Source organism: Numida meleagris, chromosome 1 (genome assembly GCF_002078875.1).
Source record: "Numida meleagris isolate 19003 breed g44 Domestic line chromosome 1, NumMel1.0, whole genome shotgun sequence".
In the NCBI taxonomy this organism is placed as follows: domain Eukaryota; kingdom Metazoa; phylum Chordata; class Aves; order Galliformes; family Numididae; genus Numida; species Numida meleagris.
The window spans coordinates 163,881,486-163,908,959 of record NC_034409.1 but is presented as its reverse complement, the minus strand read 5'-3'; the positions used below and the strand labels follow the sequence as shown (position 1 = coordinate 163,908,959).

The 27,474-nt window shown below is 36.0% G+C and overlaps 1 protein-coding gene across 2 annotated transcripts in view; it reads left to right on the top strand.

The window, feature by feature from the left end:
- The window catches only part of VWA8 (von Willebrand factor A domain containing 8), a 180,503-nt gene that overhangs the window by 70,063 nt on the left and 82,966 nt on the right, over window positions 1–27,474 (top strand). For both annotated transcript variants that reach the window (XM_021375025.1, XM_021375031.1), the window contains 5 exons: window positions 205–320; window positions 1,170–1,276; window positions 2,687–2,793; window positions 5,745–5,816; window positions 15,603–15,679. In XM_021375025.1, coding sequence (XP_021230700.1) covers window positions 205–320; window positions 1,170–1,276; window positions 2,687–2,793; window positions 5,745–5,816; window positions 15,603–15,679 — 479 coding nt within the window. The remainder of the gene's footprint in view (window positions 1–204; window positions 321–1,169; window positions 1,277–2,686; window positions 2,794–5,744; window positions 5,817–15,602; window positions 15,680–27,474) is intronic.

Here is a 27,474-nt window from a genome sequence, read left to right as displayed (position 1 = left end):
AATTTCCATGACAGTGAGGTACTGCAACCAATAAAGAATTCAGAAATTGCAGATGAAATAGCACAAGCTATTACAGGTGGTAGAAAGCACTTGTGAATTAGGAGAAAAGTTGAAATAATTGCTTTTGGATTACATTTTTTCCTGACTTGTTCAGTTTAAATCCCAGAGATCAGGTAATTAAACTATCTTGTATTTTTTTGACAGGCACAGTCCCTGGCTTCATCTTTATCTACTCGACAGCTATTGCGAATTTGTCGTCGACTGTCACAACATCCAGATGAAAGCCTTTACTATGCTGTTAATAAAGCCTGTCTTTCCAGGTAGAAGTGCTAATTTGGGTGGAAGTTCAAGAGTTTCTTGGTCTATTGCTAGCATGCAAGATACCTTTTAATGCATTTCGGTAAATAGTGCAATTACTTTCTTCAAAATTGTTTCTCTGGTATCCTTAAACATAGGAGGTAAGTAGAAAGGGCTTTGTACTGTTTTCTTGTCTTTATGATGGTGTTTAATGACATAATGGCATCATGCAGATTGTGTTACCATTATCAAGCTTACTTCACTGTCGCAAAACACTTAAAGCAGAATTATATTAATATCTAGTATGTCTTGTCTGTGTGTTCAGTGGAGGTTTGATTTCAGTTTCAGGGTTATGAACATAGTGTTCCTTTTTTTTTTCTTACTTTTTTTTTTTTTTTAAAGAAAGCAAATTTTACTTAACCAAAGGTTTGGAGAACTGTCTGGGCCTAGTTTCATGTATCGCAGAGCCCTTTATTTCACTTGACAAACAGAGGTCCAAGGGAAGTGAGTCAAGAGAAGAAGTTCTTCCTAATAAACATTGCTTCTGTTGTGCCTCTTAATGGCAGTGGAAAAGGATTACAGACTTCCAGTCCTAATTCATCCCACTTTGGACCTTTATTGCAATATTCTGTAACACTGGAGCCTTTCATAAGCAGTGCACAACTATTAGGGTAGTTAGTTACCTGTGGGAGAAGTTCAGCTTCTCTCCTTCAGGCCAGGTGAAATGCTGAAGATTGAGCATAAAGGCCATAGATGTCCAGTGTTTGGAGATGCAAGTAAAGCTTCATACTGATTTTACGTTGCAGAAAATGCGGAAATCTTTAAAGAAAACTTCCTAAAAATATGACCTACCTATTTTTTTATTCATTTAGGTTTTTACCAAACCTTGCCAGATTAGCTTTACATAAAAATCTGCAGGATTCTGGTATTGAAACGAACCCAGATAACATGAAGAAACTAGAGGAGAAGGATTACACTTGTAAGTTTGTGCCATCTTTTCTCCTTTTCTTCATGAATGTTACTTAGATGGTTCTGCATTTAAGGGTGAACTAAATGACTTCACAATTAAACGTATTTTGCTTCAGTTACATCCCTTTGGCTTTGTTCTTTCAGGATGTAATGATGCTGTTAGTGTGTTGATACTTTTGTACTGTCTGCTGCATTCTCTGCTCGTGGAATCTGGTCATGTTTAAGGGTTCCCAATGCCTGAATGACTGCAGCGACTGCATAGGTGTAAAGATATGTGTATATATATGCATGTGTATGGCTGCTGAAGTATAAATAATATTATGATGTGGAAAATACATGTGTTATTAATAATACATAAGCACCTATATATGTATACACACATAAATATGGCTGAATACATAGTATTACATTATAATATATGTCATGCAAGCATTATTTTGTCTGTATTTGCGTTGTATGTATTTATATATATGTAAAAAAAAATATTTTAAATGATCTGGAACTATTGCCACTTGCATGATGCTAACTGCTTACCTTTTTCATTCCAATGCGTCATGTTTCTCTGTTCCCCTTTGTGAAACATGCAGGAAAAAATAAAGGTAGAACCATATACAATAATAGGAAAACAAATAACAGTATCTGCCCAGAAACTGCGCTATTTTCTTTTTCAAACCCTGCCAGATTAAGAAATCAGTGACAAATAATTTTAAAGAAGGTAGAAGAGAGCTCATTCATATCATTTTATTGTTTACACTTAGCTCTTATTTTCCTAAGAAGGAATATATTGTTCTTTTCGTGTAGGATATTTTTCCTTTTTTTTTTGTTTTTCAAGTTGTAGTTGAAAGCTAAACCTTACTGTAAACTTGAAGGTATTAAATATGTCTGCTTTCTGACATTCATAAACTTTATCAAAATAAATAATTCTGAAAGGAGAAGTCAGCATTGACTCTCTACTGCTGTGATGGGCTGGCTCTAGCTCTCAGTCACTCCCATCCACACCGGAGCCCCAGTGGGACAGGGATGGAAAATAAGAAGAGAGAAACCCTGTAGGATGAGGAAATGTGATCTGACAATGCTAATGGTATTTCAATAACAAAACAAGAATATGATGTTAAATCAAGACAACTGTCACTGCTTCTAATGTTCCGTATGATATTTTTACATAAGATCAATTATCCGTCATTTATTGTATTAGACATCTTTGAAATTTTAGTATAAGGAGAAATCAAAGTCATTATAGTACAACCACATGTTAAAAAATACTCTTTCAAGTATTCACTTTGTTTAGTTAGAAATTATTTAAAGCAGCCCATAGCCTTGTTAAAATTTGCAAATCTTCACTTGTTAGCACTGGGAATTGATTGCTTAGAGGATGCTCTAAGTAATGCATGTGCTTGTTTGTTTCCTGAAAAATGTCCAGGTGAAATAAACAATGGGATTCTGAAAATAGGATCTGTGACTATGCCAGTTTATAACCCAAGTGAGAAAATGAAAGTACCTGATGTTTTGTTTTATGAAAATGCTCAAGTAAGTAGAATTCTCTGGCTTCTCTAGTACAAAGTTTGTTAAATGTTTATTAATGTACATATTCTCAAATATTAAATAATATATTAACTAATTTTTAAGGTTCTATTTCTGAAATAGTTTCTTTAGGCTAAAAATTTTTCTGAAGTGGTTTGATGCTTCTCTGGGCAACCTGTTCCAGTGCCTCACCACCTTCTCCTCCTAAAGAAATCCACTCTTGTGGCTGGATTATACATCTTGAGAGAGTCTTTTATAGGGAATGTTTCACAGGGAAGTTTTGTAGGTAGACAGTCTTAACACTGGTAAGTTTGAGAAGCAAGATGAAGAGTAATTAGTATTATTAATTAGTCATTAGTTAATCATTATTTATTTTATAGAACTTGAGTTATTAATTAGTTATTAATTAGCTGTTAGTGTTATTGGTGTTAATTAGTTCATGGTAGCAAAGAGTAAGAGGAATTAGTGAGGACAATTACAGGAAAGGGCTTGGTGACTTTTTTGGTTTTTTTTTCCACCCCTCCCACCTTCCTTTAACAGAGAGGTAGGTGTGCTGCAGCTGCCTTCGCAATCTGAAAATTCTCAGACCAGGGTATCTTTAGCTAGAGTATTACCTCTGAGTGACTATTGGAACCCTGATAGCTAGCGTCAAAACTGAGCTTGTGAAATATTTTTCTTTCAGGGGCTTGTTGGCCTCCTGCCATTGTGAATTTCTTTTTTTTTTTTCTCTTCTCCAGTTCTATTTTTTCATCATTTTTTGGATGGATTTTTTTTTCTAGAAAGGCTATCCTTTCTACTACGTGGCTGTCACCTACTGAAGGTGATGACAGACCACGTAGAGAGAACAGATGACAATCATCTTCATCTTCCCCAGTAATGTTTCATGTGAGAATTGGTTCTGTGTTGCCATTTCTTGAACTCATACCTGCATTGCTTTTTCCATCTTCTTGCTTATAGTTTCAGTAATTACAATTGAACACACCGCATATAAAACTGTACACAACCTGTGAGCAAATATTATCACAGAATCACAGAATTGTAGAGGTTGGTGGGAACCTCTGGAAATCATTGAGACCATCCTCCTGCTAAAACAGGTTTCCTACAGCAGGTTCTACAGGAAAGTGTCCACGTGGGTTTTGAATATCTCCAGAGTAGGAGACTCCACCATCTCTCTGGGCAGCCTGTTCCAGGTGCTCTGTTGTTTTCAAAGTAAAGAAGTTGTTTCTCATGTTCAGGTGGAACTTCCTGCGTTCCAGTTTGTGCCCGTCGCAGCTTGTCCTGTGGCTGAGCACCACCAAAAAGAGCCTTGCCCCATCCTCTTGACACCTGTTCTTTAGATATTTCTAAGCGTTCCAGTGGAATGGAACATTACTAAAGCACACTGCTCTCTGTCCACGAGTGGCACCATGATGTTAATGATTTTTAGATGATATGATAAATATGAGTTTCTTTCCAGGCTCTGTGGAGCATGGATTAAGTTCACACAATATTGTTGTGCCTACTTCTTTATGTAATTATTGTATCTGAAACATCTGCATGCATTCTAATACAGTGTTAATTTTTGTCCTGGGGAAAAAAAAAGAATCAATACACAGTATCTCTTGCAGGAAAGCTGTTCTGCAGGAAAACTAGAATGTGTGCATATTTGTCCAATTTAGGATAAAAAAAAATAGAATACATCAGAAGGAAGTACTCAACTTTAGCAGTAAAATAAAGAAAAAATGTAACCAGTAAATGATTTGCCTTTAAATCTTTCCTTGAATTATGCATGGAGTATTCATTAGTCCTTTGACATGCCTGGTTAGGATTTTGTTGTATTAAGCTGTTTACATGAGTTTCTTCCCCCCCCCCCCCCCCCCCAGCCTCTGGTCTGGAGAGATTTGGAAATCTAAAACATCTTTGACACAGTTATAAACAGTATATTTCTGTATGGTTAGAAATTACCTGTGAGCTACTGTGTTGTTGTTTTTTTTCCCAAAATTAAGTAGTGGAGACAGAATGATATTGTGAAAAACTGTATGTTTCTATTTATCTTTTATCTAAAGACAAGCATTCTCTCCTCTAAGTAGCTTGTCTGACCTACTTTCAGATGACCTATTTTCACTAGGTACAGTGGAGAAATATACAAGACTATTGCTAGAGTAAAGTAGTCAGCATTGCCACATTATCCTTAAATCCTTTTGATCCTTTTAAACAAATTATTTGTAAGGCGTGTGGTGCAGTTGAATTTTGTATTGTGTGTGTTACCTTTGACAATAATGGATATATGTGTAAAATATACATCATATACTATCATATACTTTGACTAGATTCATCTAGGAAATCTACTTTAGAAGTTATAAGAAACATAGACTTGACCTTGTATTTTCCTATTACTATTTTATTTGAAATTAAAGCTTAATTAGAGTAGGAAAGTGTATTTGCTACTAATTTAGACCTGGTGTTTAATGCAAAAAAACAAACAAAAAAGCAGCCACCATTATAATGAATGCATTTATGTCAGCTCCCTTTTATTCCCTGTGTTTGATTTCTGTACTGTTCTATGAGGATACGTTTTACTTCCTCCTAGTAGAGTTGCTGGAAATTTGTTCTGTGTGTGTAAACGAAAGTTCTTATGCTCTGTGGGACAAACATTCACCTAGGCAAAGAGGGAAATGCATTAGGAATGAATGCTGAGAGTGACATATATTCAGGGAAATCAAATGCCCAGAATCAATTGGAGCAAAGGAAATACATAAGTAGAGTTAGTGATTCTGTTTCATTGTTGTAGTCACCAACTAAATTGCTTCTGCTGTTATTGACTGAGAGACACTTGCTATAAAGTGAGTAGCTATAAGTACGATGTTCAATAAAACGTGACCTAAATGCTGGTAGTTCCTGTGTACCTCTATTATTAGTGAACACATAAACTAGACAGTATAAAAACGGGAGTGAAAATCATGTTTTTGTTTCTCTAGCACATGATGGTAATGGAAGATATGCTAAAAGACTTTCTGTTGGGAGAACATCTTCTTTTAGTTGGCAATCAGGTGAGTTAAACATTTCTTATAATACGTAGGACAGACTCGTTATTTAATAATGAAATGAAATCTTTGTTTTGTTGAAATTATACCTATTGATACTACTGAGGTAATTCACCCGTTTTTGGTTATTCATCTACTGACGAGCACATATTGGTGGAAAGTGTAAATACTTTAAGTGTTGGGGATATTTTCTACATTGTTATTACAGTAGAAAGACAACATTTTAGTAGTTACATGTAATATCCATACCACTAAAATCTTCAGTCAACTGCATTCTCTGTCCTTGACGGCTATGCATCAAACTTCTGCTTTTAGAGGCTCCAGTAGAGGACAAGAGGTGAACAGATAAGTTGTATTAAAATTTTACTCATTGATTTCAAAATATTATTTTCCTTGGAAGTGATACAGATCCACTTTATTTTACATATTTTTCTTGATGGAGGCTTTATTGGTGAGATCATGGGGGCTGTAATATTCTTTTAGTTGGCTGCTGTTTCATAACACCTTCCAAGAGCTTATGGGCTCTCCAAAAGGTAGCTGTGGGCAGATATTTTCTTACTGATTATGTCTGAAAGTAGGTTCTTCAGAACGCACTGAAATTATTGCTGGAACTGACAAGTGACTTAAACAGAATTATTTGCTTTGCTGGTTAGCTTTAAAAAAATCTTTGTATACTTGAAGCGTTCAGGAAAGCGAAATTTCCCAAGCTACCAGCTTAACTTTTTTTCCCTCATAAAATAATAATCTCCCTTTGGGTTAGCTTTCCTTTAGCAAGATTGCAGTAATTTTCTAGCAGATATTTCTCTTTATGTTTTGCCTTTGGAAAAAGTCTAACTCAAAATACGAATGGTCTAGCCTATATGGAAAGAAATATAAAATGCTAATTGTTGTTAAAGTACCTCTGTTGAAATTATAGTATATGTTTATATTCAGTCTCATGTATTTAGAGTCCTTCTCAAGAGCTTTTATTTAAGACTTCATACTTGAAACCTCTGTAGAATTCTTCCCAGAGGTGTCATACATTTATAAATGAAATATCTATTTCATTAATTAAAAAAACACACTATTTCCTTAGCAAGATACGATCAATTTTCCCTATTCCATAATTAGTGTGTTTTGCCATCTGTGAAGTTGTTACTGACAATGTTGCATATTAAGATTGCCTGCAGGACCTACTGTCAGATGAAGGCAGGGACCTCACTGGAGGTGAGTGTCCTCACTGACGAGGTCCACAGTCCCACCATGGCTGTGCAAGAAGAGCAGATCCGGGAAGGACAGCCAGGATCAGTCAGGTGCCAGTGGTTGCCAAGATAGGTCTGTAGTGACAAGGCAGGTCTGAAGACAAGTGAGCAGGTGCGGGCTGTGATCACCAAGATTCAGGGCCCTGCACAGCATCGCTGGAGTCTAATTCAGGAAGGAACCAAGGAAAGAGGCTGAGTTTAAATGCAGCTCCCAAATGACAGGGAGAAAGGGAAGCCCAGTGAGGCTATTTGTGGTTTGCTCTTCAGCTGTACCATGGGAGCTGACCTTCAAGGCGGGCAGCCAAAACCCTGAGCGCTGGGTAGACAAGCATGCAGAGATTGGTGGTATGCTCATGCTTCTGCATGTGCTTTGTATGTTGATGCAGTTTAATAAGAAGTATCAAAGGTACATGAGTATGATTTCTGGGTTATGAAATATTTTTCCAACATAGGTATACCCTTCTTTAATAATTTTAATCCGTACAAAATTTTCTTAAAGCTTATGAAACTCTGACTGGAGACAGTGTTAAAGGATCAGACCAGGTACTGGAACACACTGCTTTGATTTTAGACATCAGCTCAGCTCTGCCATTAAAACTTGCTCTGTCCTTGGCAAATCTGTAATACTTAGGAGTTTTGTTTTTTAATCACAAACTTATTTTCTGAGTACATCCAGGTTTGGTCTTTACTGTTTCTGTGTGTGACTACGTTACGCCAGCTGGCCTTTTATTTTTATTTACTGATTTATTAAATAATGTTCTTAATTTTGAGCCCTTTATTTGCCTTTCTGCCATTGTTTCAGTTGCACCACACCACAACAACCAGCCTTGGTTGATGATCACTAACCATTTAGAAATTGCTTGGGTAGTTTCTTACGTGTATTACTGAAAATTTCTCTGGCATGTGTTGAATCCTGTTCAAATACTTTAGAAGCAATTATACTACACATTTTCATGCTAAGTGCACAGGTATTTTGTGAATGAGTGTGCAAGGATTAATGTGTACTCTCTTTTAGAAATTTGGTTTCTCTTAGTTGGCTGGATTTCATTTTCCTGTTTTACCTCTTTGATTTTCCTTACACATGTACACACAATATGTGTTAGTTTAAGTCCCTTTTCTTTATTTCACAGTTGTAACTGAAGTCTCTTCTGTGCATTATTGTTATTTTTTTATTTGTGAGCCAACCAGTGAGAGTCATTTTAGAGGGTTTTTTTTTTTCAGGGTTTGAACATTGAAGAGAAATATTTGAAATTCAGTAAATCAGAACTAAATTATTTTGATGGGTATTAGGGACTACCTTTCTTTAATGAAACCGAGGAGAGGTTGTAGGCAATTGTTGGGCATTAGCAAATCTTTAGGAGTTCACAAACGAACTACTTCATTCACGTGTAGCCCTTGAAGCATATATGTCCCAGGATTTTGCAGCATTAACGTATTGTGCAAAAGAAGGGTTTTTCTAAATGTTTACACTGGTTGTTGATTTATTTTGGATACTAACTGGAATGTGCTTCAATTTAATGTATAAGCAAACAGGTTTCTTTGGGTCCTTGGGAAAGGCAGTGAAATAGATAAGAATTTTCAGCTGTGGAATAGTTTCTGATAAAAGGAAATGCCAGTACTTTAAATATAGCTTCTGATATTGCTTCCTGAGAGAGCCTGAAGTCTGAGTGTGAATGAGGCCATCCATAGTTTCTCAAAGCAACTATAGAGCAGCTTCTTCCTTGGCTGAGAGTAAGCAGCTATTTATTGCTCTCAAAGCAACAGGCAGGCAACCGCAAGAATCCTGTTTAGTAAAGGTTACTTATTCTTTGCAATGACTGTTTATGTGGCTGTTACCATATAGCTGTTACGTTGCAGTCATTCCCTGGACTTCGTGGGACAGAATGAACTATTTATTCTTATTACCAAGTAAAACTTTCAGGCTATTTTGTTGTGATTTTTTTTTCTAATGGACATTGTACAGTTTGTCAGTTCACCACTTCTTGATATCTTGAATTTTTGTCTTTGGCAAACAGCAGATAAATTATAATCATGCATAATTGTTTATGTGGAAAAAATTGTAAAGTAACAGTGGCAAGACATATCTTTTTAAAATTTTACATGTAATATTTGCCGGAGAAATATTTAACAAATCCTGCATCTGGAGGTTGTGTCAACAGAGGCGTTGGGTGTTTTACCTTTACAGGTTGTAAGTGAAGTAAAACATCAGCTGTCTTGAAGAGCCCAAACAAAATATTAATCATTTTGAAGAGTTTCTGACTTTCTGGGGAATGAAGGCTCAGCGCCTTGTCACTTCTAAAGTATTTTATAACCCTGAAGTACTAAAGCACTTAACCCCATGTTAAACAAAATGGAAGTATTTTATTTGACCTTAGTCTTTTGCTGTAATTTATGGTATGCGCTGTTCAGATAACTGATCTCATAAATTGAAGAGGTTCTGTCATAGCAGTGAGTCCTGAATATTTCTGCTTTTAGGGCAGTGTTATCATGCTGGAAGTATTTCATAACAAATTGTGTTCATTTTGGCCCTTATAGTTACTCTATTTTATTCACTGTGTACATATAGTATAAGTATAAATATTACAAATGTGAATGTATTATATAAATATTTATAAAATACGCTTTTAATATGATCTACCATGAGTTAACCTAAAACAACCCAATTGCAGTTCTTTGTAGCATGACAGATGCAGCTTGTATCAGGCCCTGGAGTTCTGCCACACCTCGAGAACTACATGCAATCCCTAAGGTTAATGCCTCATTAACCTTTATCCATTCCATAACGTGTCTTTTAAATAAGACACTCTTTTTAAAATTCATTTCAGTATGTGCAGATGGTATTTGTATGTACATCTGAAACACCTTCTGCCCTTCTGTTTGATTGTACCCTGCCAGCTTTGGCATGGTGCTTTGCCTTGTGCAATTAGATCAACTGTTGTAGACCTTGTACCATTCTTGTACCAAGTGTAGAGCGTAGCATTGAAAAGTGTCTGAGTAAACATTACTGTCCCTGTTGTATGGACATTACCAGAATTACTGAGGAACGTTCTCTTTGTCAGTCTTTCTGAAGAATGATTAGAGAAAATACGGTCTACATCGGTAGAACCTCAGCGTTGCTTTCTTCTTTCTAGAATTCCCAGCTGCTCTTTTGTCTTTTAGTTCTCTTATTTGGCAACTTTTACCATTTTCAAGTATTTGGTATCTGCCAGTCTGTCCTTTAAATATTTGCGTTACCAGTATAAAAAAACCCACCAAGTTGATAATAAGAATTGTTAAATTTAATTAAAGAGATAGTGAGAGCATATAACAGTATCAGTCACCAGCAAAACTTAAAATACCAAATGCTTAGCATCTTAACTCTTTTAAAATAATTTTTTTACTTGCTTCAACTTGTAAAGATGGACAACTTCCTAAGAACATACTATCCTAAACCAACTTTTTTATTTTTATTATTGACCCTTTGGACATGGATAAATAGAGCTCTAAATGAGCTAAATTGGGCAAACTGTTACGGTAATTTTTGCCTCAGGGATTTTTTGTGACAGTTGTGGAAAACTCGGAAAATATTTGTCTTTTACTTGTACAATCACACACATATGTGAATATCCATTCTCTTTAAATGTCTGTCTGCTTAAATTATCACTTGCTGCCTTTGCAAGTTATATTGTGAAGGATCAGAACAGAAAAAGAATAAATGAATTTATTTTCTTTGGGATTTGTCTACGCACAGTTCTTTTTATTTTAATTTTTTCATGTCTTCCTCTCTGCTGAACTTATGTTATCTCACATCACTGAAAATATAAATATAGCAGTGATCTAGTAGGGCGCTGGGTTGATTTTTGTACTAAAATTCAGGAAAAACAGTAAGATATCTTCAAGCTTGTCTGATTTGTAGTTGGGAACGTATCCAAAACATTCAATTCATAACTTTTGGTAAAATATAGTCTGGTGAAATTTTAATTTTTTTTTAGTTTTTGTTCTTTGTCCCAGATTCTAAATTCATAATAAAACAATGAGATCATAAACCAGAAAACACTCATGAGCAGTGCACTGCTGTGACCAATATATAGATCACATTTGGGCAAGACTTAGATCACTGCTGATGTATTCACATTTATTCCAAGTGAAACTTATACCGAGAGGTGTATAAGTAGGTGCTGCTCGTTGCTCTGGTGATAGCAGAGCTTTTTTTTTTTTTTTTTTTCTATCAGAACTATGGTTCTGGTTTTACATCCTCCGGTGTAAAAATAGCAGCCTCAATCAGAATGCTTGCACTCTTGCAAATGTTTTTGTTGGCAGATGCAGACAAGTTACAGACATGGAAGATGGTTCAGTGCCAACCCCAGTGTTAGAAACCATTCATTAGCAAAAGTGTCCTCATTTTCTTCATTTGGGAAAGTGAAAAAACATAAGTTTCTGTGACAGTGATGCTATAAATATAATTATTTTATGTGTAGTAACAAATTGAGGACTTTTACATGAGGGTTCTTTATATTGTGTGTTAATATTTAATAAAAAGTTTTGTATTTTTTCCCCTAATAATGCAACTTTAAAATTACAAAATTTCCTTAAGGACCAAAGTGATAAAGTGGCAAACTGTTTTTCTCCCCAGTTTTAAGAAATTGTTTCACCCTTCAGAAATGAAACAGGTGATTTAAGCTATGCAGGATGACTGCGTGCTGAAATGCAATAGCTGTGATTGCAGTGCTTCTGCTGATGGGCAGCACTGGAAAGCACAACATGGTCTTTAGCTGCTTCAGTTACGACCTGCAAATTATTTAAAAGAAAATGAAAATGAGGCAACATTTTTAGATTTATTTTTCCTAAGAGGCAAACTGTTAATTTAAAAAACTTGGGCACAGTTCTTTTGGACTCTAATTTTATTGACATAAGTTGGACTGAGTTTTGTCCCACTACTGTAATAGCTGCATCCTGAATTGCAAAACACCTCTTGGGACCTGTAAAAACCTTGTTTATATTTGAAACTACAGTTACTGCTAGAAGATTAAGTCATTTTATCCTTGGCAACAAGTGTTTACGATGTCAGGAGAATTTTTAACTAAGGTTTTATTTTGCCTTCTAATTGCATAATCTCCTTTTTGTTATTCATTAGCGCAGATATTTACTTACCATTTTCCTATTTCACTTGTCCCATATGTCAGACAGAGTAAAAATTGTCTGTTACTTGCTTTCTGAAATATTTTTTATTCAGTTTAGCTGAAACACCAGCAAAGATGCTGTTTTTCCTCTGATTAGCATCTTTTTATATTTCTGATACATTAAATAACTGCAATAGTATGTCTATAAATAACACACAAAGTGTTAACAGCAAGCTGGTTTGTCCTCTGGGGTGTTACATTAGGCTGAAGTAATTGCAAATTATGTGAAATTGCATTCTGAATGTGATTCAAGTTCAACTGAGTATTTTACTGTGCTCCTATGACACATGTAGTTTGGATTCCTTTTATTTAAATGGCTGACTACATGTGGTATGGGTGGCTGATACAGCTTGCTCCTTGGCACTGGATATAGACTGAGAAGAAATGAGGGTAATTTTGTTGCAATTATGATCATTTCTTACTTCTGGTATGCCAGGAACTTATTTCAGAAGTTTTTTTCCTAAAATGAGTTAGCATTTTCCAGTCTTCATATTTACCTGAAGAAGAAAGACTACCATTTATCCCATGAGGTTCCAGTGAGTTTGAAATAAACCTTGTTTTCTTGGCCTCGTGCTAATGAATAGTGCTTAAGGAAAGAACTCACCTGAGCTCTTATTTTCTGCAGTTTTTTAATGGTGTTAAAGGCTCCTCTAAACAGCTTTGGTCTCTTCCTTACTCTCTAACATGTCATGGATTAAAGGAGACAAAGAGAAGTGAAACTTGTCATGAACTAAGAATGTGGAGGAATAGAATCAGGGAGCTTTCACTTGAACTTTGCTCCAGCTGCTGTTGCCAACCAAGGATTTTCTGTGGTACACCACAACCTCTATGAAGGCACATCATGTACTCTCTGAAGCAGTTCAGTCTAGAAGTTGGGCAATGTTAATGCGTTTATAATAGCTAAAATCTGGTGGGAATGCCTTTTGAATACTGCATGCACCTTTTAAAAATGTATTATGTTCTGAAGTCAAGATATCCTTACAATGAAATGAAAGCAGGTGTGCAGGCAATCTGATGAGATGCCCAAAAACAAACAAGAAAAGGGTGTGGTGTGGTGGTGGCACAACTCCCACTGTGCTACTTGGCCAGGAGTACTCTCTGCCTTCCTCCACGGTAGTCCCCCACCAGGCTTGTGTCTTCTGAGCATCCTTTGAAAAGTGAGGTGCATTTCTGTTAATACCCTTGGTGATAACAGCATGGATAGAAATATGCAAAACCAGCTATGCAGTCTTCTTCCTGTTGGAAAGGGAGAGGGAGAAAAAAAAATTAGCTGTTATTTTGTAGTTGCAAAAATATTGTTTTCAAGTATTTTTTGAAGAATCTACGAACCACACATTAATGCATGTGGAAGTCAATGTTCTTTTTTGAATTATAGTAATCATTTTGTTTGATCGTAAGTATGCTTTACACTGATTTGATATGTTGATCTATTTCTTCAGCTTTGTACTTGCCATAGCTGGCTAGAGTCTCCCTCTGCAGAGAAAAAGACAGGCAAACCACTAGGAGTAGGTACAGAAAACTCTGTGCAGGCATCTGCCCAGTTTCCTTTAGCTCCCGTGGTAAAAGAAAATAAAGCTCCTTTCAGCATGAATATGTGTCCTTGACATTAGAGGAATACCCATTTATTCACTCCTTTATGATTTCAAGTACCTGACTGCAAGTAGTAGAAACAACATGAGGATAAAACTCCATGTGCACTACTAGAGGATTCTTGTCCTGTTTCTGGTTACTTTTAATGCTTCTGATGTAATTCCTGAAGTTGCATGTTTCCACCCACGTGGGTATGTCCTCTGAGTTTCTAGAAGAATTGTCATCTCAGTATCGTCCCCTTTTTCGAAGCAGTGAAGAATGGTATTTCAAGTGACAATTTTCAGCAATATCTAGTGATAGCTATTGTGTTGTAGTTTCTTATTACAGCTATGCATGAAGCTGTAGATCCTTCTGAAGGACCAGATGGAGAAAGATTCATGAGAAGGCGTGAGCAGGGCACTAATTTGAGTTAGTTTTCCTATGTTCCAGTGGAGTCTACAGTAGGATCTAGGTAGTTCTATTTCTGTCAGTTCTGCTGTATTTTTTTCCTCCACTCTTATGCTGAGAACTTTCCTTCCGTGCTTTCAACTTCTACACATATGTGTGTGATTCTCCATTCTCATAAATGCAGCCATATGAGAGACTGTGGTCCCTTTTTGAGAAGCTTAAATGTTGCAATTCTGCAGCTGTCAGTTGCCATCTTTCAGATAGAATTTAGTCATAAATGTCATAACTCACAGTTATGAATGCTGCTATTCTGTTTCAGTGCCAAGTGAAACAGATTAGCTGGTCTCAAGTTGGTTTAATCTAATCTCTTTAATCTGTCTATGGGTTATATTTATCTGCTTTAGTTTACAGTGGTGTGGACTAATGATGCATTCACGCAGTCAGTGTGAATCTCGGTAGAGGGACAGAATCTTCTCAAACTGTTCTTGGCAGGTTTACAACTGAACTTTTCTTTCTGCTCATTCGTCTTTTTCCTTTTTCCCTTGGCAGGGATTTCCCTTTCCACTTTCTTACAGGAGGAATAAGAATTTTTTAAGTGAAGCTCATTACTGCAGTTTGGTACATGTCAAGGGATGTATGACCTGAATTCCCTTAGGATGAGACTAAACTGGAATGTGTTCCAGCAGCACACCTACTACCTTCAGTCTGTTTCCTTCCTTGCAATCAAGCCAGGCCTGGGCTGAAGTGCCAGCTCCTGGAACACTTGTACAGGACAAAATGGGGTGTTAGCTACACCTGATTCACTCCATAAACGCACTGTCACTGTTCTGCACAGCTTGCTAATGTAGACATTCTGCAATAGGAGTGTTGTAGATCAGTTAATTTCCAACCCAATTCTGATTCTCTCTGGGCCTTTTTTGCTAATGCCCAGTGGAGTGTGACTAGCAAATATTAACAAAGGTAATGTCTGTGTGACAAATGCAATATGTTTCCTGCAGCTAACAAAAATTACCTTTTCATCCATAGTGCAAGCCAACTTCAGAGCCTTGTACTACCTTTGTGAAATGTGGGGCTTGTAAACAAATGGAGATAGTCAAAGAGATGCATAGGCATGAGTGATATAACTCTAGAAAATCAATCCTTTTTCTGATTACTCCTAGTAAGACAGATAGTGGTTTTGCAGATACATATGTAAAATAAAATTAAGTTGCAGTCAGAGCTCTTTTACGTGAATTGAAATTGTATTTGCCTATGAAGAAATCTGGAGAGTATTTGAACACTTCTGGAAAGCTCTCTTTTTTTATAACTTTTAAGTGTGTCATTATAACTTTAATAACTCTTAAATGAACTTTTATCACTCTTAAATGTGTCTTCATGTTATAATAATGTTGTCATGTTATATTTGTTTACTGCAGGGTGTTGGAAAAAACAAGATTGTTGACAGATTCCTTCACCTTTTAAACAGGCCCAGAGAGTATTTACAGCTGCATAGGTAAGAATATGTTACATTTCCATACTTCGTAATCTGATTTCTCATGTTTTAAAACTCGCATTTCTGAAGTTTAATTTGCTCTTATTGTTTGAATAAATACTGTATTATTTTGGGTAGCACACTGACCACAGAAATGTATCCTTTTTGTAGGCATAAGCAATAAGGTGACAGGCTGATGAGAGGGTTCAAGAATCTGGTGGAATCACTTTGCTTAGCGTAACAGGAAGTAAAACTTGGAGTCTATTGATGTCAAACCATGCTCAAAAAGAAAGTACTGTTGCACTCTCATTTCTGGAGAGATTTCCCTAAGCATGAGGTACTGTGTGAGGGAAGAATTTCAAAGGCTCTTGTTTGAATGTATCATTCATAAGATAAGAAATACTCTAAATAATAACAGTTCTTTGGTTTTTTTTCTTTGGCACTCCTACTAAGCACATGTGTTTCTTTGTCATCCATAAACATGTTTGGATTAGGAAATCATATTTTTTTCATATGCAAGCTAAAGGTTTTCAATATAACAAACCAACTGAAAACAATTCAAAAGCTGAGATCTACAACAGATTATGATTGTGTTCTGATTTAATACCAATTTGTCTGCCTGCTGTTCATGGCACGTGGATCAGTAAATTGAAATGAAGACTGAATGGGTATAGAAGAATTATTATGAGTTGAATTGCATCATGTTTCTGCTTCATTCCTAATCTCTCTTCATTCTTCATCTCTAATCTCCAACCTTTCTCTCTTGAACTTCCTAGCTTTATCACCCTGTCTCTTTCTATAATCACTGTTCTTTAAATAGTGCTAATAAAAACATTAATCGTTGGTATTTTGCCCTTTAACAACGTGGTCTCTTTAACATCTTCTCTCTCACTTTCTCCTCCAGCTTTTTGTCTTTAACTGTCTTGTGTCCTGATGTGTCCTTGTGTTTCTGATGCTTGGATAGCTCTACCTCATCACTTTTCTACTGCTGTTTTCTTACATACTTCCTCTCCTAAAGTTCCATCACTGCGTTCCTGAATACCGCTTTTGTGACCTGCTACTTTGAGCTTTGCATTGACTTTCATATCATCTTCTTTTCCTGAAACAGGCACCCCCTCCTTTTCACCCATTATCACTTTTTGCACATCTCATTCGCTTAACAAAGTACTACAGTATTCTTCTCACTCCATGTACGTGATGTTTGAAAAATCATTTTTCAGTGAGGTGTGGTTGAGAAGAACAGTATAGATTAATATTGAGATAATTCAGGGGAGCGTTGTATAAAAAAGAAGTGTGGGATAACAGTGGACCCATAGAATTAGGGTATTAGGTACAACATGCTAGATTATACATCTCCAGAAAAAAAATATGCTACTCCCTCTTGTTGAGTTCTGTTTCTTGTTACAGTGTTTAAGGGATAGATAGAAATAACAAATGATGAACCTGTGCAGTTCTAGAAGAACAATTCCTAAGTATAGGGAAACCAGAAATTTCTACTTCCTGGGTGGCATTATGAAATACCTTGTGAGGAACTCAGTCTATGTAGTACCTTGGTAAACTGTATAGAACCTTTATACAAGGATCATGGTATTGTTAGTGCACAGTTTTGGATTACAAAACAAAATAGGAAAAAGTTTACACCACCCCTCCGCCCCAGAATTTTTCTACTACAATTTTAGACATTTTGTGAGGAGAAATACAGTCAGTAGCTTATAGCATACAAGTGTTTTATTAGAAAATATGCTAAATTGTACACTTCACCTGGAGGTTTCTGTAGATTTTGAAAGTAGCTAGCATCAATACCATTAACTGTGCTAGCAGGAAATTATTCCTAAATTTAACATGTTTAATGGTGCTCATATACCTGAATTACGAATCTAGAGCAATTGAATGTTCTTAGCATGCGTTTTAATTGACAACCTTGGAAGGGGAAGGAAGAATATTATTGCTTTTTTTTCAAGGGAAAAATGCAATAAATTAAATAAAAATTCGAAGGAATTCAGTGTCTGGTGAAGGTGGGAATTCTTGACCCTTTCGGAAATGTATCTGACATTGCTCATCATTAGTCCTTGGAATTTAGGTTGAAGACTCTCTTTAGTTTACTGTAACAAGTCTCTCTAGAAATGAGCATGCAGCTGACAGCTGCATATCCTAAGGCTCTGAGTTTCCAGTGAGGTGTCAAATCTGTAGGAAGATGGCTGATGACATCACCAGTTCTCAAACATGCCCATGTCGAATGTCACTTTCTATACTTAGTTATAAAACAAGTAATATGCATGTACTCGCAACAATTGTAAAATGGAACTGCTGTCTCAGCTGAATAGCGTGCCTTGCAGTTGAATAGTATCTGTTATATTATGGAGTATATAGACATAAATCCTTAGTAAGAAATAGCCTTGCTGATGGCACTAACAAAGATGTAGCCAAAGGAGAAATTATTGGAGTGGAGAAAACTGTAAGAGCTTTAAAATTAATATAATGAAGATCTTTAATAACATATATCATTGCATAGTAAATAAAGAAGTAAATAACTGGCAAAAATAAGTCAAGTTCAGCCTGGATGAAATTTCCTGGTATTCTAAGTAATTTGTTAATGTTGTTGCCATTCTTCAAAACTGAATTTTAATTAGATCTAAGTATCAAACTCATGAAGACATTCAAAAAATATTTACATTCAATAGCTTGTGATGTAATAAGAAACACAAATAATATTCAAATGTGGTTTGATTTTGATGGTGTTGGGGTGGGATGTTTGTTGGTTTTATTTGATCTGTTTGTATTTTCATTTTGGTTTTTTACTTTCTAGATAGTATAGTGTAGCATCCAAGTGCACGCTATTGCACTTGGATCAGAGTAATCCCAGGTATGAGTACAGACTCAAGAACTCCTTGAGAGCAGCCCTGCAGAGAAGGGTGTGGGGGTCCTGATGGACGAAAAGCTGGACATGAGCCAGCAGTGTGCCCTTGCAGCCCAGAAGGCCAGCAGTATCCTGGGCTACATCAAAAGAGGGGTGGCCAGCAGAGAAAGGAAGGGAATTGTCCCCATCTACTCAGCCCTTGTGAGGCCCCATCTGGAGTACTGCTTCCAGGCCTGGGGCCCCCAGCACAGAAACAATGCAGAGATATTGGAGTGAGTCCAGAGGAGGGCCACTAAGATGATGAAAGGGCTGGACCACCTCTTGTATGGAGAGCTGGGCTTCTTCAGCCTGGAGAAGAGAAGGCTCCAGGGAGACCTCATTGTGATGTTCCAGTACTTAAAAGGAAGCTTACAAACAGGTGGGAGACTGAATTTCTACATGGGCAAACAGTGATGGGACAAGGGAGAATGGCTTTAAAGTGAAAGGGGGGAAATTTAGGTTAGATGTTAGGAAGAGATTCTCTACCTAGAGGGTGGTGAGGCATGGGAACAGGTTGCTCAAAGAAGTTGCGAATGCCCCATCCTTCAAGGCATTCTAGGCCAGGCTGGATGAGGCCCTGGGCAGCCTGAGCTGGTGGGTGGCAACCCTGCCCACAGCAGGGTGTTGCTACTGGATCGTCTTTAAGGTCCCTTCCAACACAACCATTCTATATGAGTTCTGATCTAACACTACACATATTCCAAAAGATTCAGCTGGGGAATGTGCTCCTTTTAGACAATGAGCTGATAGAAGGAGTAATTTTAAAATCTCAGAATTTATGTCTTTTACTGGAAGATGCTAATAGGAGATAGTAGACAGAAAAGAGAATGTTTTTCCTTAAACATCTTTTCTAACATCTGTATTTACTTGTTTTACCACTGATTCAGATGTAAGGGTCAACTTGACCTTAAGAATTAGATTGTTTATGGAGGTTATAAATCTTTCTCCTAGTCTTGCTTACCTCATTGAGAGACATTTTTTTCTTGGGCATAATTTACATAAATTTGTGTGTGTGTGTGTGTGTATAGATATATATATATATATGTAGATATATACTCAATCACACATACATATGTATATGTATGTACACCACCATGTCGATAAATATTCTTTGGAACTACCCTGATAGCAGGTTGGCCTGTTAGTAATTCAGCACTTCTGTTTCCAACCAATTTTTGGAAAAAAAGCCAACCTGAAAACCAACACACTAGACTTTGCTTAACTTTAAGTTTTATAAATCATTTTGGGACCATGAAACTAAAAATCTTAAGTGAAATGAAGCTGTGATTAAAATTTAATAAGGAAAGAATTTAAGAAAAATGTTTGCTTATAAATTATTCAGAAAGTTGACTGCTCTTGCTTATATATTTCCTAATGTTAGGAATTGATCAGGACACAGAAAAGAATAACTGGAAAAAGGCAGATCTCTTTTATCACATACAACTATGCTTGTAACACTCCATCTGAAAGGGGCAGTTTGGGTTAGGCTCTGCATAGCTTCTATCTAGGGTTGCACTTACAAAGCATCTTACTTCTTTTCCATGCTGAATCAGAAATTTCATCTTCTCAGATTTCCCAATTAGTCTCTTTCCTTTAAGAAAAAGTCCTGGGAGATAAATCCTCAAATTTTGTTTATTTCTGAGGGATGATTGCTACATTATGTAGCTACACATTATGTAACATACAACAGCATTATCTTGCCTAATGTTAATATTTAAGATCTTACTGCTTTCACCTTGAACGATGCTTTCACCTTCATGATGCTGCTGGGAAGGTGAAAATCTGAGGCAGCTGCAAGCCAAACAGACATCTGTTTAGAAATTAGACACATATTCGATGACTTTATTACAAACTTTTATGTCCTCCAAATAAATGTGGCAGAGAATCAAGTACTTGCATTATTCCGAAGTGTGTGAACCCTGGGAAAGCTCATAATTACATGAACCTTGCTGTTACTACTTTTGTTGTCTCTTTGTGTGAGTCATGTGGAAAGAAATCACAATGTGGTTCCTCAGAAAAGTGTAAAACCAAACTTGGTACAGATTATGGATGTGTAAAACAGATTTCACTGAATCAGGGAAAAGCTTTTGATTAGAACTGATAATATCTTCCTTTAAATTACAAAGTTTCTTGAAACAAGAAGATTCCACGGGAGAAGAAAAAAAATAAACAACAACAACAAAAAAACAACAGTAAAGCCTTAGAAAAGGCTCAGGCAAGAATATGTACCCTATTCAGACTATAAAATTTTTCTTAGCACTTATGTGAGTAGTAGGTAAAGCATAAACTCACAGCTCTCCTATGTAAAAAACCTCAGAAAAAAGTCCTGTAGACTTAAAACTGTTGGCTCCTTTGATGAAGAAAAAAATAATTTTGCTTCTCTTGTCACCAAATTAGTAACTAATTGCACGTAAAGAATGGTTTTGCAGGAGTTACAATATCCTTTATCTCTCATTTAAACAATTACGCATCTGTTTGGAGTTCAGTCTTACCATCAGGCTCTTTTTTTAAATTAGGATGACAATGATTTCTTCTTGCAGTTCCTATTTTTGTGTGGACTGGTATTATATAACCACAGTATTTGCCCTTTTGTTTCCAACGCAGACTTAATTTATGGCTCAGAATGTTTTGCTTGATTGTGTTTGGATTGTGAAGAAACTTTCAAAAAAAAAAAAAAAAAAAAAGCTTTTCAAAAGCTTAGGTTCTGAGTAGGAAGGTGAAAAAATTCAGTGACCTACATTTTATATTTGTTTCTGCTAGAATAAATGATGTGTTAGTTTTACAGGCTGAAGATATTTGAATACATCAAGTTTCTGGAGTCATGTGATTTTATCTGATCTTAGCATTCATTAAATAATCGCCTAGTCTTTAATATATAATCTTTAAATGGGAAAATAAGATTGGCATATGATTTATTCCCTGAATTTACTGCATCTGAAATTTCATTTTAGACAGCTAAATAGAACTGGAGAAATTCTGTAGAGATCATGTTGTGTCAACTCTAAGATCTGATGTTGTGCAACTTCTGAAAGTTGCCATTTCTATTCTTTTGGTGTTGGATTGGTTTTATGTTATGTAGCCAAAAAGAGCAACTGGCAGTAGGAACCTTATGAAATGATCTGGCATCATGTGTTGTGCTTCTGATTGCTCTATTAGCAAACAAACAAAAGCTTCTCTCTCTCTGTAGTACCTTTAAGAAAAATTAAATGTGGAAAGAAGGTCTGCATTTGAAGCAGTACAGAGGTTTGGCTCAGGACAACATAATTGATATTATGTGTCAGTACTTCTTTGTAAAGTTTTATATGCATTACATACATTGATGTTTTGAGATTCTCAAAAAAAAAGCCATGGGGACATAGTCCTTGGTAAACTACTGTAGATGACCCTGCTTGAGCCACAGGTATTGGACTAGATGACCTCCAGAGGCCCCTTCCAACTTCAACCAATCTTTGATTCTGCTATATACCAACAACTTTTGCAAGCCGGTAGATAGATGACACCACTGAGTTCTCATTTTAGGTTAAATCAAAATTGTTCAGTAGGAAAAAAAATAAAGTCAAAAAAATTAATTTATCTCATCTTCATAAAATTAGATGATCCAGCAGTGATTGTTCCATGTGGGGAGTCCATTAGCACTGTCCTTAGTTTTTGTGCAGATGTGTTGGTATGGAAGAATTGTTACAGTTGAGGAAATTAAGCAGCAGCTTCAGACTTCATTGTCTTTGGAACAAGAAAAATTAGAATCTTTTTTGTAATGTCATTAAGTTTGATAGCTTGTGGAACGTTTCTTTGTTGTTATTATATGAGTGTAAATAACAAGCAGAAATTTCTCTGAGATGTTTCTTGGCTTCATGCAGTTTCCACATTGATCAGCCGTAGGAAGTGCAACAATTGCAGCTCACTGTCCCCATCTCTGCAGAGTGTCCACCACAGGCATTCCTCTACTCAGTTAAAAGCTTTCAGAAATGAAAATGATCAGTCCTTTCCATTGCTATGGGAACTTGGTTGCTCTCAGCTTGTGGGAGAGCTGGATTCCCTCTGAGCTACTATGCACAGGTGGCAGCTGACGTTGTAGTAAGAAAAACTTGTCAAACTCAGCGCTGACATCTTCAGTTTGTAGAACTGCAGTCATTTAGTTGGGTAAGAATGTTGTGGTCGCTTACAGAAATAGAAGCTTTTAATGAGCATCCTGCAGTGTAATCTACATCAATAATTTATTGATGGATTATGATGTTTTTTCTGCTACTCGGAGCTTCAGTGAGTCTACAGGAGATGCACACCAAGTAGTTCTATTCAAGCATTCTCTTTCTGCATATCAAGAAAATGTTCTTGGAAATTAAAGCATTTATTGTCCAAAAAGAGAACACGAATCTTTTTAAGATCATGTAATAAAAAGGAGGAGAGTTTTTGGTGCAGGAGAGTTGTTCTTGTAACGTCTGAAAAGTTGAAGCTGCTTTATAAGTATGGTTTGATGCCTTTTCATGAAACAAGAGAATATATGAAGTTCTCTTCTTTAGCTTTGAAAAAAAATCTATTAGAAAGTGTAGCGCTTGCTTTGGGGTTCATGCCTTAAGTTAGCCATACTATGCCTTAGTTCTCTGTGTGATATCCTTTCTTACATCTTCAAATAACTTTTTTTTTTCACTTTTCTAGTCATTAATATAAGCCTAGTCTAAAGCAGTTTGACTTTCTTTTAAATTGTAAATTTAAATTGCAAATCAGTAGAATACTAATTCCTATAAAAATTCTATTTGTTACCTGATAATCTTGCTATTATTTTAGATGATAATACACTGCCTTATTCTGATTATCTCATTGTTATGATATTGCATCTTCCTGTCAAAGTCATTGTGTTTGTTCGTGTGACTGATGATTTGAAAGTGTGGTACAAGGTTCGTTTTAAATATCTACTATATTTTGGGTTGTGGCTTTTCTAATTCTCTAATAAATTACAGTAATCTGTTCTTTTCTTCCAAAATTTACCTGAGTTTACATGTTATCCTTTTCAAAATAAATGTAATTTTGCTGTGATCTTTAACAATCAAATTAATGGAGAGGTTTGGGTAGGAAAATGAGGGTATAGTGTCCCTACAAGCAATACTTACTACAGACTGTGAATTAATCTTTTGATGTTAATTTTCTTTCCCTCTTTTCCAGCACATGTAATCAGTATAAAATCTAATTACCTGTTTCCCCTATTGAGATCATTTAAATCTACCCTTTCAGCTTTATTGACTTTAGATTTTTTAAATTCTAATTAAAAAAAAAAAGTTGTTGCAAAAAGGAATAACTTACTTCACTCAAGATGTTGCTGCTGAAGACATAGACACCTAATACTATAGACCTATAGTGCACTTGATCTCAGAATTACCTTTGAAAGAAGATAGGACTGCGTAAGACAGTTTAAATGCCAATATAGCTCTATAAGTCTGTTTTTCAGAGTGAATAACCACAGAGAAGTTATGTCTGCAAAGTGCTCTTAACCTTCAGTGGTTTTTCAGAGGAATCCATTGAGCACAGTGAAGATGTGTGTGTGTGTATGTTGTATACACACAAAAAGAGGTTGGCTAATTTGCTCTGCTTGACTTCAAGTTCTGAATTTTTACAGTGTGTATGTCTAGAATATTTTCTTTCCATTTTGCAAAGTAAACTTATAGCGCATCTTTTTTTTTTTTTCATGCAGCTCAAGTTTGAAAATAAGTAATAACAGGACATGTTATTGTGAACATTTATGCTGTGAAGCATTCAATGTGCTAGCAGTAACTAATAAGTTATAATGAAAGCTTACAAAAGTTCACATAAGCTAGTGGTCTCTTTTTTCCAGTGTTCGCTTTTCATAAACTATCTGACCAGCTCTGCTATTGTCAGATTCCAGGTATTAGAGAGTTATTTCATTTATCTTTTTGTAGGAATTCAATTCAGCTTGAATATCCTGTGGCTGCTGTGGAGAAATAACTTGGGTTAGAAAACTAGGTTGTTTCATTTTCTTCTAAAACTGAAGTAGCAGTTTCTAGCTGTTTACACAGAGAAATGTATTCTTATACACAATAAAGGGAGCTGTAGGGTGTCATATTTCTTCATTTGTGGATTTTGCAATTTGAGTGAATTTCTTCTGTTAGAACATATTATGTGCAAGTGTTACATCTTGTTTTAAAAGATGGATTTTGTAGCTTGATTTAAGCATATAACCTAAATCAAACATGTAATTGCTTTTGGCCTTTGTTCTGCCACCCACAGTTGTACTGAGTAATAACTATCTTTATACTCCAAATAATTCTTTGGATTTTAAACAAATACATGTCCTGCTGAGTAGTTAAAATGATCTAGCATAAGACGTTTAGGGATGTAATTATCCATACATGTAGACAAAGTCAAAAAGGCTTTACACTGTCATTTTAACAGAGAAATGAGAAAGCTGTTTGACTTTTTAGGCATTTCAGAATTTCCTGAACATAGTGGTCATGTCATGCAATGATGTCATGTGTGATAGGTTGGCTAAAGAAGTTCATTTGTAAACGTCAGAGTCATACAGATTGCCTGCTTTTCATCAGGATAGTCCATGAGTGGATTAACTTAGCAATTAACAACTTCAGATGGCTTTTGGCCTAATTATTTTTCAAATACTCTTAAAATTAGGTCACACCAGCTGGATATATTCTAACTGAAATGTAATTGAGAAGTTATATATACATCTGTGTATGTAGATAATTGGATAGATGTATACAACTCACAGATGTGAAGAACAATTATTATACCATATATTCTGGGTGTTTGATTTTTCCTTTCAACCACCGTAAAGTTTCACTTCGGGAATAAGTGGAAGGCCAATCTAATTTATCTAAGCTGGTTACTTTGAGCAACCAACTCTAGAAATGCAAGGTTGCCTTTCAGAGATTCTCTTGCAGCCTCAGTAAGCATGTAGAAAAGCCAGGACAGCATTTTTCAGCACTTACCAAGATGCAGTAATTCCAGTGAATACTGATGTTTGTAACATTAAATGAGGTTCTGACACTGAGTCCTGTATTTGGGCAGAAGCCTCCTTGGGGACTCATGTTTTACAGTAAAACTGCACAATACAGTTGCCTTTTCATAAGTTAGATGGCATTATGTAGGTTATAGAGTGGATCAAATACTGTTTTGGCATTCACACCTCAATGCTTTGAGAAGGACAAATGTCAACACAGAATGAATATTTGCAGATTTGTTGTATGGACAACGTTAATATTCTTAATGAAGAATTTCATGCGTCAGTGTAATTTTTCTAAAGAAACATATTTCAGTCAGCTATTCCTTAAGATAAACTAACATGAATTTTAGGTAAAGAGAAACATCATTTTCATTGCTCCCTAATTTTCCTTTTGTCTAGTTTCAACTCCTCTTTCTCACCACAGGATATCCAAAATGTTTGAACATTTCTTTCCATCTCTGTCTCCCATCCTGCCCTGTATCAAGGTCTATTGATAGAGCTATTTAGATCTTCTAAAGAACTCTGAATTTCCTCTTGAAAGGAGAATGGGGGGAAGTTTCTGTCTCCAATGAATGCAATAAGAAGTGCAGAACTCATTGAATTTGTGTAGAGGATAATTTTATTTTAAATAGTAACGTAGGCTCCAGTTTGCAGTTCCTCTCCTCTCTTTGGAGTTATTTTTCAACAATTACTCAAGAAGATTTGGATAAATATCTTAACTCGACACGGACAGAATGGAGTCTTTTTCGCTCTGATTGAGGTATTTGAATTACAAGCCACGTTAGCAGTGAGAAATTGTATGTGTGTAACCGGGGTGGACAGTTTTGGTTCCTTTTTAGTAGTGAAGACTTACAGATATATGTAATTATATATATATATTAATAATTTAAATGAAAATAACTTTTAAAATATACTGTCATCCATAGTCATTGCCATCTGGCTGCCCTCTGTTCAAATTAGAAACAGAAGGTTGCATGTCCTTGAGGTGTGAGCACCGCAATAGCAAACATGAGTATACTGCAGGAAGGGTGTCCCTCTTTAGCTTGCATTGCTTTGTAATGATGGGTTAAAGTCCAGCAGGTTTGTCACTTACCTCACATGTGCTGTACCCTGATTTTTTTGTGGTCAATGGAAATTTCTCCTGACACATTTCATAGTTCTTCCCTGGAAAGAAGGTATTGCTGTCAAAGAAATAGCAACTGTCAAAGACTAGTATGTATTGAGTAAATGTGTAGACCTCAGAAAAAGCTGCCTTTGGGCTATAAAATGCACCAGTAACAAAAAGTAAATAAAAGGCAGTGATGTGAGCCAATAGGGAAACAAAGAAAAAAAAAATCAAAAGAAGTCTCAGAAGTGCTGCTATGAATTGAGCAGCACTGTCAGAAGAGTTACTGAGTTTAGGTACTAAATTTTTTTCTTAATTTTTTTTTTAGTGTAGAGTTTCTGAGAAGAGTTTCCTTGATAAAAATACGTTCTTAGGAAAGACATTAGTGAGCTTTTCCTGTTTTTTCTTTCACAATCAGGGGAATGTAAATCAATTCAGTTGAACAGGACTGACAGTACGTCAGACAGCTTTTCTCACCCACTTCTGCATTCCCACAGTTTTGCCTCTGTGTCAGAACTATTTTCATCTTGGGTGCCAAGTGTGATGAAATTATGAGGGTTTTGTATTCTTGTCTTTGTTAGAGCCCAGTTAATACTAAGGTGCTAATATGAATAAGTAAACACGAAATAGAGCTTTTTAGGTCTCTCCTGTGGGAATGAAATTCTGCGCTCAAATATTTTGAGTGCCAGACATAATTTACACGTAGGAAAATCTGCATACCATGTTGTTCAGAAATATTTCAGATGTAGCATATTTTTATTACCATCTTCCAGAGTCTTTACATTTATGTAATTCATTACAAAGTGGAAATTCAATAAAAAAGCCTGAGGCAGAAAATTATTTTTAGT